General features: G+C 34.7%; 1 protein-coding gene across 1 annotated transcript in view; it reads left to right on the forward strand.

The window, feature by feature from the left end:
• Positions 1-16,914, forward strand: part of LOC123630640 (multidrug resistance-associated protein 1-like) — an 83,662-nt gene that overhangs the window by 51,992 nt on the left and 14,756 nt on the right. Inside the window, exons 16-19 of the mRNA XM_045540462.1 lie at positions 2,719-2,794; positions 8,843-8,903; positions 9,450-9,669; positions 15,434-15,588. Coding sequence (XP_045396418.1) covers positions 2,719-2,794; positions 8,843-8,903; positions 9,450-9,669; positions 15,434-15,588 — 512 coding nt within the window. The remainder of the gene's footprint in view (positions 1-2,718; positions 2,795-8,842; positions 8,904-9,449; positions 9,670-15,433; positions 15,589-16,914) is intronic.

Here is a 16,914-nt window from a genome sequence, read left to right on the forward strand (position 1 = left end):
TAATTTATGTGACATTACAACAGAATACAGTAATTTCCCCCTTAACTGCAGGGGATACATTCCAATACCCTCTGTGAATGTCTGAAAGCACAGATAGTACCAAATTATATATATACTATGTTTTTTTTCTATACATACCTATAATAAAGTTTAATTTATAAATGAGACACATTAAATAAGAGATTAACAACCACAGCTAATAATAAAATAGAACAATTATAACAATATCCCAGCATCACTACTCTTGTACTTCAGGGCCATTATGAAGTAAAACAAGGGTAATTTCAACACAAGCACCACAATACATCAACACTTGATCTGATCACCCAGAGGGCTCCTAAGTGACTAATGGGCGGGAGCATCTACAACGTGGATGCACTTTACAAAGGAAGGATTCATGTCCCAGGCAGGCCAGAGCTGGATGGTGCAAGATTTCTCCTGCTACTCAAAATGGTCCACAATTTAAAACTTATGAGTTGTTTATTTCTGGAATTTTTCCTTTAATATTTTTGGACCAAGGTTGGCTGCAGGTAACTGAAACCTCGGAAAGGGAAATCTCGGATAAGGGGGGACTACAGTAAAAGTCACCACAACCTTTTATAAAAAAACAGTGGGCCAATTGTCAGGAGCCCGGAGATCTGGTTCTCACACTGAATAACTCTGTTGGCCTTCATAGAAAGGACTCAACTCCTCTGGTTCTTCCCCTTTGTGAAATACAGGGCTTGAACGAGCTCTGTTTTGTTCTGTTTTGGTTTTGGCTTTCTAGTGGCAAACATGGAAATGAACAATGCATGTTATTTTCTCTCCCTTGCCCCCCAAACCGCTTATGACTCAGCCACTTTTTTTCTTTCCCATGCATTCTCATTCTCATGGCTGAGGTTGATAATGGGTAACTTAGAAAGTAAGCAGCAAAAAGTACTTTTTACAGCATAATGTAAGTTTGGGTGCATCAGATTGCTGAGATTCCATCTAGCCCTGAAAAATCTACAATTCTCACCTTATGGGAATGTTATATAAGGTAATAAATTAGGGGTGAGAAAGGGGTTTAGGAAGAAAGATGTAAGAAAACTAAAGATAAATTTTACATATTTATAGATTTAGTCTAGGCTAATTCTTATGCACACAAATAATAGCTATGATAGCTAGGATATCTTGTGTATTAACAACGTCAGTATATTAAGGAGTTTTGTATTTATTTAATCCTCCCCAAACCTTCTGATTTTACAAAAAGATTAAGTATCTTGCTCAAATTAAGATGGATGGTAAGTGACAAAATTTGAATCCATGCTGCCTGTGTTTCATGCTGGAGAACAACCTTGCTCTTGAACATTGTGTCAAATGTGTAGGAACAAGTACATTGACTTAATAATTGACTTAGGGCTGAATAATTGAGCTGGGATGAGTGGCCCTGCTCACTCTTGGTTGGTTGCACTTGCTTCCACCCCTCACGTCCCCCACCCCACCAGACCCCCACCCACCCCATCTCTCTTTGAAGATTCCGAGTTTCAAGAAAGTCATTTATCCTCTCTAAGTTCTATTTTTCCCCTGCAAAATGTACGTGAATTCACACATTGTCTTTATCTAATCAGCTCGTTTGGGTGCTCAATTTATATAATTTATATGAAAGTGCTCTGTAAGTTATATATGTGTACATTTAAATATTATTAGGAGTTATAAAGATGAAAATGTGCTTTAGAAAGACAGGCTGCAACATCTCCAAACTGAACTGGGGGGTGGGCCTTCTGATTTCAAGATTGTTCTTTTTTAAGCACCAAAGGAGGCAAGAAAAGCTTCATCTTTCTCTGTTGCACCCCTTTTAATAAAAGGATTTGTTCTGTAAAATTTGGATTCAGTCAAAAGACTGCGCTTATGGACCTAGAAGTCCACATGTGGCCTTAAGGCTGCAGGTTCCCCATTGATCCATCCAGTTCCTTCACTTTAGAGATGAGAAGTCTGAAATTCAAGGAGTTTATTCTACTGTGAAAAAAGACAAAAACAGTATAGCTCTGAGGTGTTTACCATCAAATTCACGAACAATTACTTGCATCTCAGTCTCTAGTAGTTCTAGGTTTGTGACTTTGGTTTGTGTGACCAGCTTAAGCCCTCAGTGCCTCAGTCTTTTTGTCTCTAAAATAAGAATAAGGATAACTATAGTACCTTCCTCATAGGGGTAGTCTTGAGAATTAAGAATTTATATATATTATATACAAACATATATAAGTTTTATATATAAGACATATATGTATATATAACCTCTTAGAACAGTGTCTGCCACATAGGAAGCTATTATTAGTGTTAGTGATATTTGTAAGATGACAGATTTGGGGAATTTACCATTGTGTTTCCTTACTAATCTTCACAATAATCACATTTGTACATAAGGCTTGGTAAAATTGAATTTTTCTTTTAAAGGTTAGAATTGTGTTCTTCTTGGGAAATACTTAGCTCTTCTATGGAAGACCCAAATAAGTTAGCGCCCCTCTCTAATATCCAAAAAAGAATGTACAGGCTTTTTCATTACGGAATCATAATTTTACTAAGACATGACGAGATATCTTACCTTAAGTGGAAATAGTGGAGAAAATAAAAGTGCTCCCAATCTACCTATAGATCCAGAACTCAAAAATATCTCCAACCTATGTTATCTTCCATCATATTTCTCTCTACTTTGTGAATTGTTTGCTTATATGGATATAAAATCACTGTCTTCCTCTGCAGCTCATGCTCTAAAGCAAGTCAGTGTAATTAACTCCAGAACTATGCTGAAAGAACAAATCCTGGAGCAAAACGATAGGTGAGTATTAGTATAATATCAGGCTTACTGGGATTACGGACTGATTAATTACATTTTTAAGCATTTAAAATGCATCCTGTAAAAAGGATCCATATGTTATGGTGGATATAAAATGTACTTAGTGGTTTCCAATTCTGAACTATAAGTCAGATGGATGTGTCGAAATTTTTAAGTGAGATGAATGAGACTTAGTTTTTGAAACATATGCTCATTAAACTCTCAGCTATTTCTGGCCAAATTCTGGTAGTAGAAATCTAATCTGATAGTTTCTGTGCCAAAACTATCCCCATCCCATAGTGTTCATACACTCTACAGATGACAATGTGAAAATAGGCTTTGGTCATGAAAATGTCACAGTGGACGGGGATGATTATCAAGACAGGGTATGTGACCTAGAAATACGGACTCGGTGTAGGACCTGAAGGATCTGCCTAGTAAAATAAGAAGTAGAAAGAAAGGGATGTAGAGTGGAAAGGAGGGAGGAAAGAAAGGGGGAGGGACAGAGAGAGAAATAAAAATAGTAAAATTTTGATCTTGATTGGATTTTGTTATATTATGCTTCATTTTTTTTTTTGTAGATGACTAAGTGAGTAGTAACTGAGGCAAATTAAGCTAATCAATTCTTTCCCCTAATATTTCCCCCAGTACTTATCCAAACAGGGAGCTGAAAGACAAAAGTAAATAATAGGAATGTAGGTATTAACAAAATGATGGATAGAGTTATAGGGCACAGCCACTGGTCAAAATTGCTAAAATGGAGAATTGGGATAGATTACAGGGAAGCAAGCATTTCAGGGTCAAATAGCTCAGAATGTTGCAGATTTGACCTTCAGTAAAAGAGTCGGCCTTGAATTTATTATTTTTTAAAGGATTGGCTGTGCCCAAGGATATGTGGATGATATAGATGTTGCAGGCTGGAATTTTGTGTGCATACCAGGTTTAGTTGACTCAATAGGACAACGAAATCATTTCTCATTGATCATAAAGACCTTGGACTATCTCTCTTTATCTATTATCTTGGTGTTCTATCTATGGTGTTGTCATCCCATCTCATGACTTTAAGAATGCCTTCTGTACACTAACGCCTTCCATTTAATAGCTCTAGTCTCTACCTCTTCTCTGAACGCCAGGGTTGGATAGACAGCTGAACCTCTCGGCATCTCTCCTTTAATGTCTAAATGACACCTCCAATTTACGTGTCAAAAACAGAATCTTTGATTTTCCCCCACCACACACAAACCTGCCCTGTATGCAGTCTTCTCCATTTCAGCTAACGGTAATACCATTCTTCCGGTTGCTCAGGTAAAAATATATTGCAGTTATGCTTGATCTTCCTTACTCTACATTCAATCCATCATCAAATCTCATTGGCTATATCTTCAAAGCATATCCAGTAATCCAGAATTCAACCACTCCTCATCACCTTCACAGCTGCCACCTTTGTCCAAATCACTATCATTTCCACTGATGTTCTTGTAATCGCCTTCTTACAGGACTTCCTGCTGCCACCCTTGTGCCATATGGGCTGTTTGCAGTATAGCATCCAGAGTGTTTCTTTTACAAATATAAGTCAGGTCATACTACTCTTCAGCCCAAAACTTCCAAAAGATTCACATCTCAGAATAAAATCCCAGGTTTTTGTAATGACCTGTAAGCCCTACAGGACCTGGACCTATTTATCTTTCTGATCTCTGAACCTCCTGAAGTTCACCCCTGACTACTCTGCTTTAGCAACACTGACCCTTTGCTACTTATCTTAGGCCTTTGCACTTCCTGAACCACTGCTTAGGGTATGCTTTTCCCAGATAAGCATATTGCTTGCTCATCCACCTATTGATGGTTTTTACTCAAATGTCTTTTCATTAGTGAATATTTTCTTAGCCACCATATGTCATGTCTCAACACTTCCTACCTTCTTCTCCAGCTTTTATTTTTTTCCCATAAGCTTTGCCAATATCCAGCACTCCGGAAAATTTGCTTATTTCCTTGTATTTTGTCTTTCTCTTACCTCTAGTTTATAAGCTTTCTAAGAGCATGACTTTTTGTCTATTTGTTCACTATTCTATTGCCATTAACTAGAACACTGAATGGCACATAAATCAGTATTCAATGAATATTTGTTGAATGGATGAATAAATAAATAACTAGACTGAAAGAACACTCAAGATCTTCTAATCCATCATTTATTTTATTTTTTACCATAATAACTTAATATCTTTCATTTAAATGAGTACCATTTTGGAAGGATCTCCAAAAAAAGTTCATCCAAAGGCACTGAAACATACTTTGAAATTCATTTGCTGTAGGGTATACACATCTCTAAATCATGAGTTTGTACCAGTGTTTACCCTCACCATGCACTCAGTACATACCTTGATAAAACCTTAAAACTTAAATCCAATAAGTATTGCTGTAAACATAATCATACCCTTTCTGTGCAATAAATTAATTTTCCTTATTTATAAAATCACTGTTGATCATAATGTTTAAGTTTAACCCCTTAAAGTTTCTGTGAGCCACTGTGGAGAAACAATTCCCCTTTTTCTCCTTCAAAAAAGAACCCCACTCTCTATAAAAATTTGTTTACAGACTTGTTTTCTAAAAATTTCTAAGTTTTAGAGGCTAAAACTGAGCCAGAATTCTGAAACTTACTTCTTCCAAGAAGAATACATTGGGAATATCACCTCACTTCCAATATGTCATATTTTTATCAACACAATCCAGAAGCAAGTTTGTTTATTAAGGAATGTGGTAAAAGGTTAATTGGTTCTAACCTTATCGACAATCTATAAATCCAGCCATACTGATCTTTTCTTGTTTTCTTCAAACAAGAAATTTCAAGCAAGTAAATAAATAATGTTTTATCTTATGCTTGAGGAACATATTTTAATTTCTCCAATTGACTAAACTAGTTTACTACTTTCTATGCCATTTTCTAGTCTCACTTTCATTTTTTTAATTGGCTTTACTATTTGGTAAGAATACATGGAGAGAATCTTCCTGACTTTTCAACCTAATTCTCACTCTCTTAGAATTACTCAGTTCATAGGAAAACTGGCTAACTGCCTGTGAGGAGTGAGTTGAAAAGTAAGGGAGTTGGATCAAATAATTTCTGAAATTTCCTTCCTTTGAAATTTAAGATTTAGAGTTAGTTTAATGACATTAGTATTATAACAAGGACTAAAACATTTTGAACTGTTTCCATATTTTGGAGTCTAAGTTTATATAATGCATTTAATTATTTTCTTAAATCTCTAGTACTATCTTCCCTGAATAAAATAAACTGGAAGTGTTATTTTAGTATCTAGACTGCCCCCTTCTGGTTCTCATACCAGACATTCTTAATTCAATCCTCCCGTACACAGGTGATTGTGTGTTCAGTTTAGCTCAGAGATAATGGTTTCAATATGTTAATTTTACATATTTTATACAAAAATATGTAAATGAGAATTGTGCCAATTTTCCTGAGAGTTTCTGAAGGACAGGACAAGACTCATTTTTAAAATTTCTCTACCAGCATAATAATTTGCTCTTTCAAGGGACTCAAATAAAACCTGTTATCCACAACAAGGTGCCCAGAATCAAATGCAGTATTTTTGTGGAAAAAGAATAAATAACATTTTTGTTTGAAAAAGCAATACCTTTCTGTATGGTGTCCAATAAATTATTGGTCTTTGTTAGTTATGTCTAATTAGGAAGCTTTAATTCCCTTTTAACAGTTGGATTTCACAGCATTTTATGTCCAGCTACATTAAGAATTAATTTTTTGGCTTGATACCAATGCTAAATTTGCTTATCCAAACAGAAGCCATGCCAAGGGCTTGAAGGATGATGACAGTAATTAACCCAAATCATATACCAGGAGCCATTCCAAGGAAGGTGTCTGTTAAATAGTGTATCTTTCTCTGATGCTAAAGCTGATCGTACAAAGGACATGTACTGCAGCCTCTCACAGAACATTTCTTGATGCTAGTGCCAGAGACAGGAAGGGAAGAACCACCAGGCTCACCAAATAAGGCATTTCTTGTTCTGATAAATAAAATGGAAACCATGGAGAAATGAGGGCTTCTAATAATCTACTGAGGGTGTGTACATCAGTTCAGTAATTTTAAAAGTCAATTTGATAGTATATATATCAGATGAATTACAATTTAGCATATTCCATGCTTCTGTGTATGGGAATTTATTACAAGGGACAATGAGAGATATGTAAAAAGAACAGTCATTATAGTAATAATTAAGGTAGGAAAAAAAACTGCAGTCAGTATAAGCATTGGCTTGGTTAAACAATTCATATTATGCTAAAATGATAAAATGTTATATTATAAAATATAATGCTGCCATAGAAGAATATTTGATCATTATATATTGAGTTACAAAGACCATGTATAAATTTTTTAAAAATTTAAAGACAAGTTATAGAGCAACATTCGTATTATTGTACCACATACATGTAGAGAAAAGACTACAGCAGTATTCACAAGCATATTAGCATGAATTGTCTCCAAAACATAGAATTATACATCTTTTTTTCTCCTTCATCTCCTCCTCCTCCTTTCTTCTTACTCTTCTTCATGTTTTTTGGTATTTTCCAAATATTTCTCCAGTAATATAATTCAAAAGATATGTAGAAGATGGAATTGACCATTACTTGGTGATTGGTTGGAAATGTGCCATGATTAAGACAGAGGAAATATTATGCCTCTTTGCAAAGCCAGAGAAAACGTGAGAGGAGATAGGTAAATAATTGGTTCAGTTTAGGATGTGCATGAGACAAACAAGCAAAGAGATAAAGTAGATTTCAAGCAGGCATTTGACATATGGATTTGGAGCTCAGGGAAAAGATGTGGATTAAAGATATCAATTTGAGAGTCATCCACAAAGAAGAAGGTTTTTAAAACTACAGGAGTGGATGAGATTTCTCAGGAGAGTGTGAAGCATACAAAGGAAATAATAACTAGAACTGAGCCCAAGGAAACATCAACATTAAAGAGAAGACAGAGAAAGTTGCCTAAGGAGAAACCAGTGGGGGACCATAGAGATTGGAGGAAATATCAAAATATAGTGGTGAAAGGAGGTGAAAGAAAGAGTTCCTTAAACAAGTGAGTGGTCGACAATGTTAAATGTCATGAAGAGTTTAAGTGAAATAATTTTCAAAATACCTAATGAATATAGCAATAAGGCATTTGCTAATATCCTTGATGAAAATAGTTTAAACCAGATGCCAGGAAGTTTAAGGAGGCAAAGGAAGTGTGACAGTGAAATGTTTTGCTACAAAAGGAAGGCAACAGGTAGGAACTGAAGGAGGACATAGAGTTAAGAGTGGGATTCTTTCCATGGGAAAGGTTGCAAAATGAGAAGAATGTGTTGTTCTCTGTGGGCTGATGGGAAGGAGCCAGTACAAATGAAGAAGGTGAAGATTAGAAAGGAGAGAGAACAATCCAGTGTTTTTCAGACTTGTCTTAAGTTTATAAGACATACTTCTAGGGAAGAAATCTTATAATCTGTATTTGTAACTACCTGTGTTTGTTACAAGAGAGAATTGGAAAAGGCTGGGTAGAAATGCAGCTAAATGTAGATGTTTGGTGACTCACTTTCCTGTCTACTTGTATTTTCTCCATGAAGTATGAAGTGAGTCCCCTTCTGAGAGTGATGTAAGAATATCTAGACACTATTAAGGCCCAGGTGGAAGGAAGATATTAATTTATGGAGGAACCAATTTTCAGGTCTGCATGATTTTTTGAAGCAGCACTCCACAGGAATAGGTGTAACCAAGACTGATATGTAAGTTCTAACAGGGAGGTTTAATGGAAAGAAATCAGGGAATGGGGGTTCAGAATATTACCCCAGTTTGGATGGATGAAGTGATAGTCACAGAGAATAGGCTGGAAAATGAAGGGAACAGAGAGAGGGCATAACTTTGCCTGGGACTGAGGAATTCCCCAGAATGTGGGATAGTAAATGCTAAAATGGTCGAGAATATGTACTTTTTAAAAAACGTTTGGTTTACCTAAAAACTAAAAAGTGAACATTTTCTTACTTTATCAGGCCCTCTTTGGATCAAGGGAAACAGTTTTCAATGAAAAAAGAAAATATTCCTACTGGTGGGGTAAGTACCAGAGGAACTAATGTCATTTATTATTGCCCACCCAAACATAAAAGATTACCTTGCATTATCAATAAATACTATAGATTTTTCATTTAATTTGAGGAGGGTTGCCAAATAATAGTTTGAAGATATTAAATTGTTGGATATGAGAGTCATGTTTAGTTATGATTACATGTTATTTGGCATGCATATATATTTTTTACTAATGATACTAACATTTATTGAGCACTTTTAAGTGCTCAGGACTGTGCTTGACACTTTAAATGTACTTATAATGTGGCTACTAATATTATTCCAGTTTATAAATGAGTAATCTGAGAGTTAAAGGAGTTAGTTACTTAACCAAGATCACAAAGCTTATGAAATGTCAGAACTGGATTTAAATCTTGTTTGTTTGATTTTAAAGGACAGCTTTGAAGTCCTGTATCATATTATTTATTTAACTGATGCTGATCAGAAACTACCAGTAATGAAACTTATTCAGAAGTGGCATGTCACATTCTAATATTTCTCAGTAATGTAATGTTATATCAATTTTGCCTTTAGGTGAAGTTCTCAATCATTGTGAAGTACCTCCAATCCTTCAACTGGCTCTGGGTGTGGCTAGTCATGTTCACTTACCTGGGGCAGAATTTGATGAGCATCAGACAGAATCTATGGCTTAGCACCTGGGCAAGAGAAACCAAACACATGAATGAGTTCACAGAATGGAAGCAAATAAGAAGCTATAAACTTAATATCTACGGATTATTGGGATTAATACAAGGTAAAAAAAAAAGTCCAGCTATTTCTCTTTTCTTTTTCTGACCTAATTGATTTAAACACAACATATGGCATCATGTTATTTCAAATAAAATCTATGCCATAATATTCAAATATTTGGGCATTCTTCAAATATGACTTACCATATTTGAGAGACAGTAAAGGAGGAATGAATGAATGAATGGTCAGAGAGCTGCAATGGGATTGGATAAAAAGGATGGATAGGAAAGATGTATATAGGAATTGTTGATTTGAAGGTAAGAAAAGGGCATCCCTCAGTTATGATTTTGAGGTTTAGGCTGGGTAATGGGAAGAGCAATGCTGAAAAAAATAAGGAAACCAGGAGGAAGTCTTAACTGGCGGAGCGGAGAAATGGGGAATTCACGAAGAATGGATACATTTAATAAGAAGTGCTGATGCTTTCTCAGTAGACTGATTAAAACTCCTCTGGAAGTTTGGAAAGTAGGCTTATTCATCTGTAAAATGAGAGGCTTACCCTAGATAATTTCTACATTTCCTCCAAATTCTAACATTCTATAACTCTGTAGTTCTACTTAGACCTGGAATCACTGTATAGAGATTAAAAAAATGCATCTGTAAGAGTAGCTGTGGATCACTGTGAATGAAGATTAAGAGCCATAAAGGTGGATGAAATTCTTGAGGAATACCCCCCATAGAGCCAATTAGGGGACTGGTTTCACAGAGTTGAACAGAGATAAGTTCCTGATCAGAGAAAGAAAGAGATAAAACAACAACCACAATAATGTGAATACTTGCTCTGTGCCTGGAAACCCAAAGTGTTTTAGTTATTGAGGTTGAACCAAAGGAAATTGCAGTTTCATGTAGTTTAAACTAATACAGTGATTCATTGAACATATATTCTAATGAAGGAATAGCTTAAACTTGGGCATGTTACTTAAACTTAGAGCTTTATCACTTCTAAAATGTAGATATTCCATACCCAAATATTGTTCCAGTGATTAAACTAGATACTACGTATAGCACATATAGAAAAGTGCTGAGCATACAGCAAGACTGGAATAAATGCACTATTATTTAACAATGGAGAAGAGTGGTAAAATGATCAAAGTCCTATGACTAGTAAGTTTCAAAGCCAGGATTTGAATCCATGGCTACCTGACTTCCAAGCCTATGTTCTCAACCACCAAATTAGCATTTCCAAAAGGATTTTACATTAACAGTAATGAGATATTCCACAAACACAGCATTCCATGTCTACAGGTTTGGGACATTAAGAATTATATTCTTCTATGAGTCTGAAATCTTCTATCTTTCCTTCATTAAAGGTTTTGAGTCATTCTACAATAAACTGATCTGTTTAATCCAATACTTTTCAAATCCATTTGACTATGAAAATTTTTTTTCTTGTGTTGCCTATTAACATTTTGAGCAACTTGTGTTCTACAGAATATACTTTGGGAAACTCCATACTAAGATAGACTTCCTTCCAAGTAAGCTAGAAAAGTAAAATGTAACACAAGGAAAAAAAAAAAAAAAAGGTCTTCAAGTTTCTGAAATGCTGCAAATACGTTAAGTAGAAAAAAAATTGAGAAATGACCCCTGATTATTGTCGAGGAACCATCATAAAGAGAGAGGTGGGAAAAGAATACAAACTGTAGGTAATTATATAATTGAGAATTACAGGATAGATAGATATAATGATAGATATAAATGTCTCCATCAGAAAAAAATGATACAGATTCATGTTCCTTCTGTCATTGCATTAATAACCTTCATTGGGGAAAGAGATGTTTATAACTAAAATAAGATATAAGGATTATCTATTGTATGAAGTAATAGGACTTTACAATGTGTTTGGTTTTGAATCAGCTAGAGTCAAGTTTATTGATGAACAGTTTGCAACTCAGTGAGAAAAAAATACATATAGAGGTCTAGAATTCTTAGCAACAGAAACATCCATTTATATAGGAATTTCTGTATCTCTATATATCACATATACATATGAAGGTTAAATTCATACTACTCCAATGAATTCATGTTACAGCTTTAAAGTAGATTTAATAGCCTTTGAAGAACATTTTAAGTGAGTAACTACCCTTTCCTATAATGTATAAAGCATGCAAGTCTTTCTACAATATTACCGAGTAAAATCTTAATTTTAATTGACTGTCAGTAAATATGGGAAGTATTTTATAACAAAGGCAACAGATTATGTACAGTTTAATCATAAAGATTTTTTTCTGATTAGATTTTTGTTTGGAGTGGCCTGCAGTCATTAGAATATAAATTTTCTCTACTTTTTTTCTTCTTCACTTTTCATTTCTTACATATAAAAATTTAAATTTTTAACAAGGCCTATTTAAGCAATTGTAAATTGCATTTCTATAAGATGAGCCTAAAAAATGAAAATCTATAATTTCATATTTTTTTCAGCAGAACATGCCTACATCTTATGGAACCTGATCCAATCAAGAGCAGGCTGTATTCACTGACATCATCATAGCTCACATTTTTTCAGAACTTCAAAGCATAAACAGCGCTTTCACATGTTAGTACCAGAGGCCTACTATGAATAAGATAGAAGGCTCACATTCAAACAAAACTCGAGTACTGAAGCAGAAAATGCTACATCTATATTTTATGACAACAATAAAGATCTTACCTCATTTTCTAAAAATGAAATAGCCTTGAACAATTTTTTCATTGGGTCTCAGCTATTTGCTTTTGAATCTCTAGGACACTCAACACATCCTTAATCTATTGTATTTTATGTTTCACTATTAGGAACTTCCTTTCTCTGATCCAATGTGTAAAATATGGGCACTGTATTTTCAAAGTGTAATGTTTAAGGAGGACACTGCTGCTTCCAGTTTAAGGTGGCTGAGTGGATCATTTACTTTACTTACCTCACTAAATTCCACTGAAATGACAGTGAATAAATATAAAAGCAAGGGCTTCAGGGGGGTTCAGAGTAATAAATTTCTATATATGCGATTATACTGATAGGAAAGCAAGGGTAGAAGAAAACCTGTAGCTAGGTACAGATACTGCGGAAGCTGGAACAGAAGAGGGAGATGTTCAGCTGAACCGACACTAAACATATGGTCACAGGTACAGAGAGTAGAATTGAGTTTAATGGAAGTAATCAAAGTAATTCACTAGAGCATTGTTCTGCTGGCCTATCAGCCCCTCCTAGAACACCCACGGCCACCACCAATGTAACAGCCACTGACGTAGTAGCAGTACAGTGGAAACCAGAAAGCTGATGTTCAAAGAGAAAATTAGGGTTTCCAGCATGACATACATAAAAGAAAGCCTCCTTATTGTGGCTTTTGGAGAAGCCTCAGACTACATGTCTTGATCCCCATATGAAGACTTCCAGGGTCATACTCACCCATTTAAGTGGAACTTGAACCAAACTTTTCCATTGAGAGAAATGATAGGGGAAATTAATGTATGCAATAGCAGAAGAAAGCCACGTCAGGTACCTATATTAATTAACCATGTATTTCTCTCATATTTTTAAACTGATAATGATGAATGGTGATAAATTTTAACAAAACCAACCACATAAATATAAGTCAACAAATACAGCAGTCTAGCCCAGAAGTAAAATAATACTATTTGGAATAGAATTAGGCCTTAAAAGGCTCTTATTAGTGTCTTCGTAGATTCAAAATACTACATCCATAAAGTTAAGTACAGAATGTGCTAAAAGAAGTTCAGTCTGAGAACAAGAAAGTTCTTGAAAAAAATTAAAGAATTTAAAAAGATTATACATGTGTGAGAAGATAAATTAGAAGAAATTATCCCAAATGTACAACATCAAAAACAGAGATAAAAATGATGGATAAGAAAAAATTAGAGGAACAGTTCAAGAATTTCAACATTCATATATAAAAGGAGTTTCAGTAAATGCAGAAGAAAAATTATTAAGGACATAGTATTTAAAAATATTTCCCACAACTGAAGAATACAAATGCCTGTTTTAGCAACCATTTTAGTTTAGAGCAGAGAGACAGAGGGTTCCAAGAGGATATTTTGTGTTTCAAAGGGGAGGGTCTAAATCGGATGAAAGAAACAATAGAATATCTGATGAGTCTGAACATATTCAGAAGAGATTTGCTGGGTATTGAAGTGTTTGGGGACAGATTATTGCTAGTTACATACAAAACTAAGCATATGGAAAAATAGTGGCAAAAGCAATCCAGATTTAGTGAACTTCATGAATAATATGTGTTTAGTAGTAACATAAACACTGAATATTTGAGGGAAAAAAGGGTAACCTATTTTTGGAAGGGGAAGAGGGAAGTATGGGGGAGGGATGGAAGAAAATAACTGAAATTACTTACAACTGAGAAATCAGTTAATAGCAGTAATGTCATGTTATTTAAAAATATAAAGAAACTAGCTGATGGAATTTAAGGTGGTGAGGGTCAACTACTTTCGTTTTGTTTTGTTTTAAACTGATGCCTACAAAGGAACAACGATCATGTTGGCAACACATTTTTATTAGCAATTTTGTATATTAGTGTACAATGGAGCTATTTTGTATCTGTTAAGACTTAAGAGCAAACTGGCTTAAGTAACATAGAAATCCATTGACACCCAAAACTGAAAAGCCCAGGCATGGATCTTTAAACACACTTGATCCAGAGGCTCAAATAAAGTGTCCACGGCTCTTAATTTATCAGATCTCCTTGTTTTACTCCTTGGTTTTATTTTCAAACTCCACATGGGTGATGAAAATATATTTTTAAAAGACCTTTTGTCCATAGAAGTCTATAAAATTACTCTGCTTGAAACAGTTTGGGTCATATATCTCTCCTTGAACCAATCAATGTAACAAAAGCATTTCTTCTTCCAGCCCTACGTGTTTCCCAATTTGGAGACTTTTTTTCCTTCCATTTCTTCTCACATACTGGATAGCTCTTTTCTGAGTTTGTCTCTTTCTTGTCATGTTTTGTCAAATGCAGTTAACAATAGTCAAAGTGTGCTAATTAACTATTTTCCTATTTCTTCCACTAAAGCTACAAGTTTATTTTATATATTATCTGCCTTGTTAGTTATTATGAGAACAATCTTCCCACCAACCAAATCTTAGTACCTTAACACACCAAAAGAAGCTTATTCCTCACTCATATCATGTGTCCACTGTGGGCTGGGAAAGGGACTCTGCTTGTCCTAGGGTCCCATGTTGAAGGAGCAATCCAACCACCATTTTAAATGTTTGTAGGCACTGTGCAAAGAGGGAATAGGAACTGTAGCAAGTCTGACACTAGCAATTAAATACGTACTAACCTAAAAGTGTCATATGTCATTTTTCTCATAATTCCTTGTTCAGAACTATTCATTTGATCCTATCACCCACAAAAGGGCCAGAAAATTCAACTCTTCCGTGTACCTAGAAGTTTGGAGAACTGAAACTATTTGGCTAAAAGCACTAGTCACTGCCACACTGTCCCACAGGACATTATAAAGTTAAGAAGTTGCTAAAATTCCATGAACCAGATTGATCTTTTATCTTCTGTGTATTTCTGTATAGAACCCATGACCATGAATGAGGAGCGCTCTGACCTGGTAGCATGGCAAACCATCAGAAGTGCCTATTTATTTCAAATGCACATATACATTTATATTTAGTTCAGCCCATAATTACACATTGTGGTATGGTATTTGGGTTTTCAATTCAAAAAAATAAATGTTATTACAAGCAAACTCTTCAAAGTTAAAACACAAAATTCCTTTATGTTGTTAATATGACCCTGATAACAGTGTGTGTTTAGGTCTCTTTGTCTGCTCTGGAGCCTATGTGGTCACCAAAGGATCCCTGACTGCCTCTCGGACCATGTATGCTCAGCTGTTGAATAATGTGCTGCACCTCCCGCTGCAGTTTTTTGAAGCCACCCCCATAGGCCAGATTATCGATCGCTTCACCAAGGTAAGGAAAGATGTACCTTACTAAACAGCATTGCTAAAAATGAAGACCCATATTTAGTACCTTATAATCTCACTTGTACAAACTATCATGTGTTTAGTACAGATTTCATTGTTGAATACATTTCTAGACCTGTTACACATAATTGACGTATGACAGAGTCACATCTTACACATATAATTAAAAGAATTCTTAAAAATTACTTAAAGAAAGAATCCAAGAAACACATGAGCTTTGATGTCTACAATTCTTATACACGCTGAGTTTGAGAATCACTGGTTTAGGCTAAGAGGGGAATGAAAATTTAAGTCAATATGGAGAAATCTGCACTTTGAAAACATTCTGCCTTTAAGAAAACTTAAGAAATCACTTATGGTGAATGTGGCATAGGTGGAGATTTTCAGAATGCCTCTGCTTACCTCTAGATGTTTTCTCAATGTGTTTATTATTAAGCATTTATAATTACACTGTCCAGTAGAAATATAATGCAAACCACAAATGTAATTTTAAATTTTCTGGTAGCCACAATAAAAAGGTAAAAAGAAATAGTCAAAATAATTAATTGATATTTTCTTTAATAAAGTATATCCAAAACATTATATCAAACTGTAGTATAGATAAAATTCTTAATTAAATATCTTATATTTTTTGTACAAAATCTTTGAAATCTGGTTTTTATTGTATATTAATAGTACACTTCAGTTTGCAGTGGCCACATTTCAAGTGCTCGGTAGCCACATATTGCTAGTAGTTCCTGTATTAGACAGTGCAGTCCATAACTTTAAAATATGTTAGTACATTTATATGTAAAGAAAATGGTGTGTGTATAAGCTAGTGAACATTTCCTACAATTACCCTACTGAATAACAATCATTTTTTCAAAGTAAAATTTTAAATGATTGCGTCTTGAGCAGATGGAAGTATGGGAAAGTAAATTCTAAAAACAAGTAGGAAATTATATATGAATATGATACTGTTACACTATTTGATATATAAGATAGTCAGGAAAATCCCAAAGCAAGATAGAATTAACAAAATGCCATCTCTACACTTTGTATCAGTTTTGTCTTGAACTGAGTAGTTTATCCATTCCAGGTTTAGTGTCTTTTTCTTACTTGGGCTCTCTTAGGTCATACTTTGCACTCCAAACATGGTTTGATTAAGTTATATGCAACAAAGAGTGAGAATTAAAACATGGCCTTCCCTGTGTCCTTCTCTTATTCTATTGTCCACCTCCCTCTTTCAGTTTCTAATTTTGTAAATGAAGATTATTTTGTTTTTCTACCTCTTCTGATACAGGCATAACCCAGCTACTCAAGAAGGCCACTG

Source organism: Lemur catta, chromosome 1, assembly GCF_020740605.2.
Source record: "Lemur catta isolate mLemCat1 chromosome 1, mLemCat1.pri, whole genome shotgun sequence".
Classification (NCBI taxonomy): domain Eukaryota; kingdom Metazoa; phylum Chordata; class Mammalia; order Primates; family Lemuridae; genus Lemur; species Lemur catta.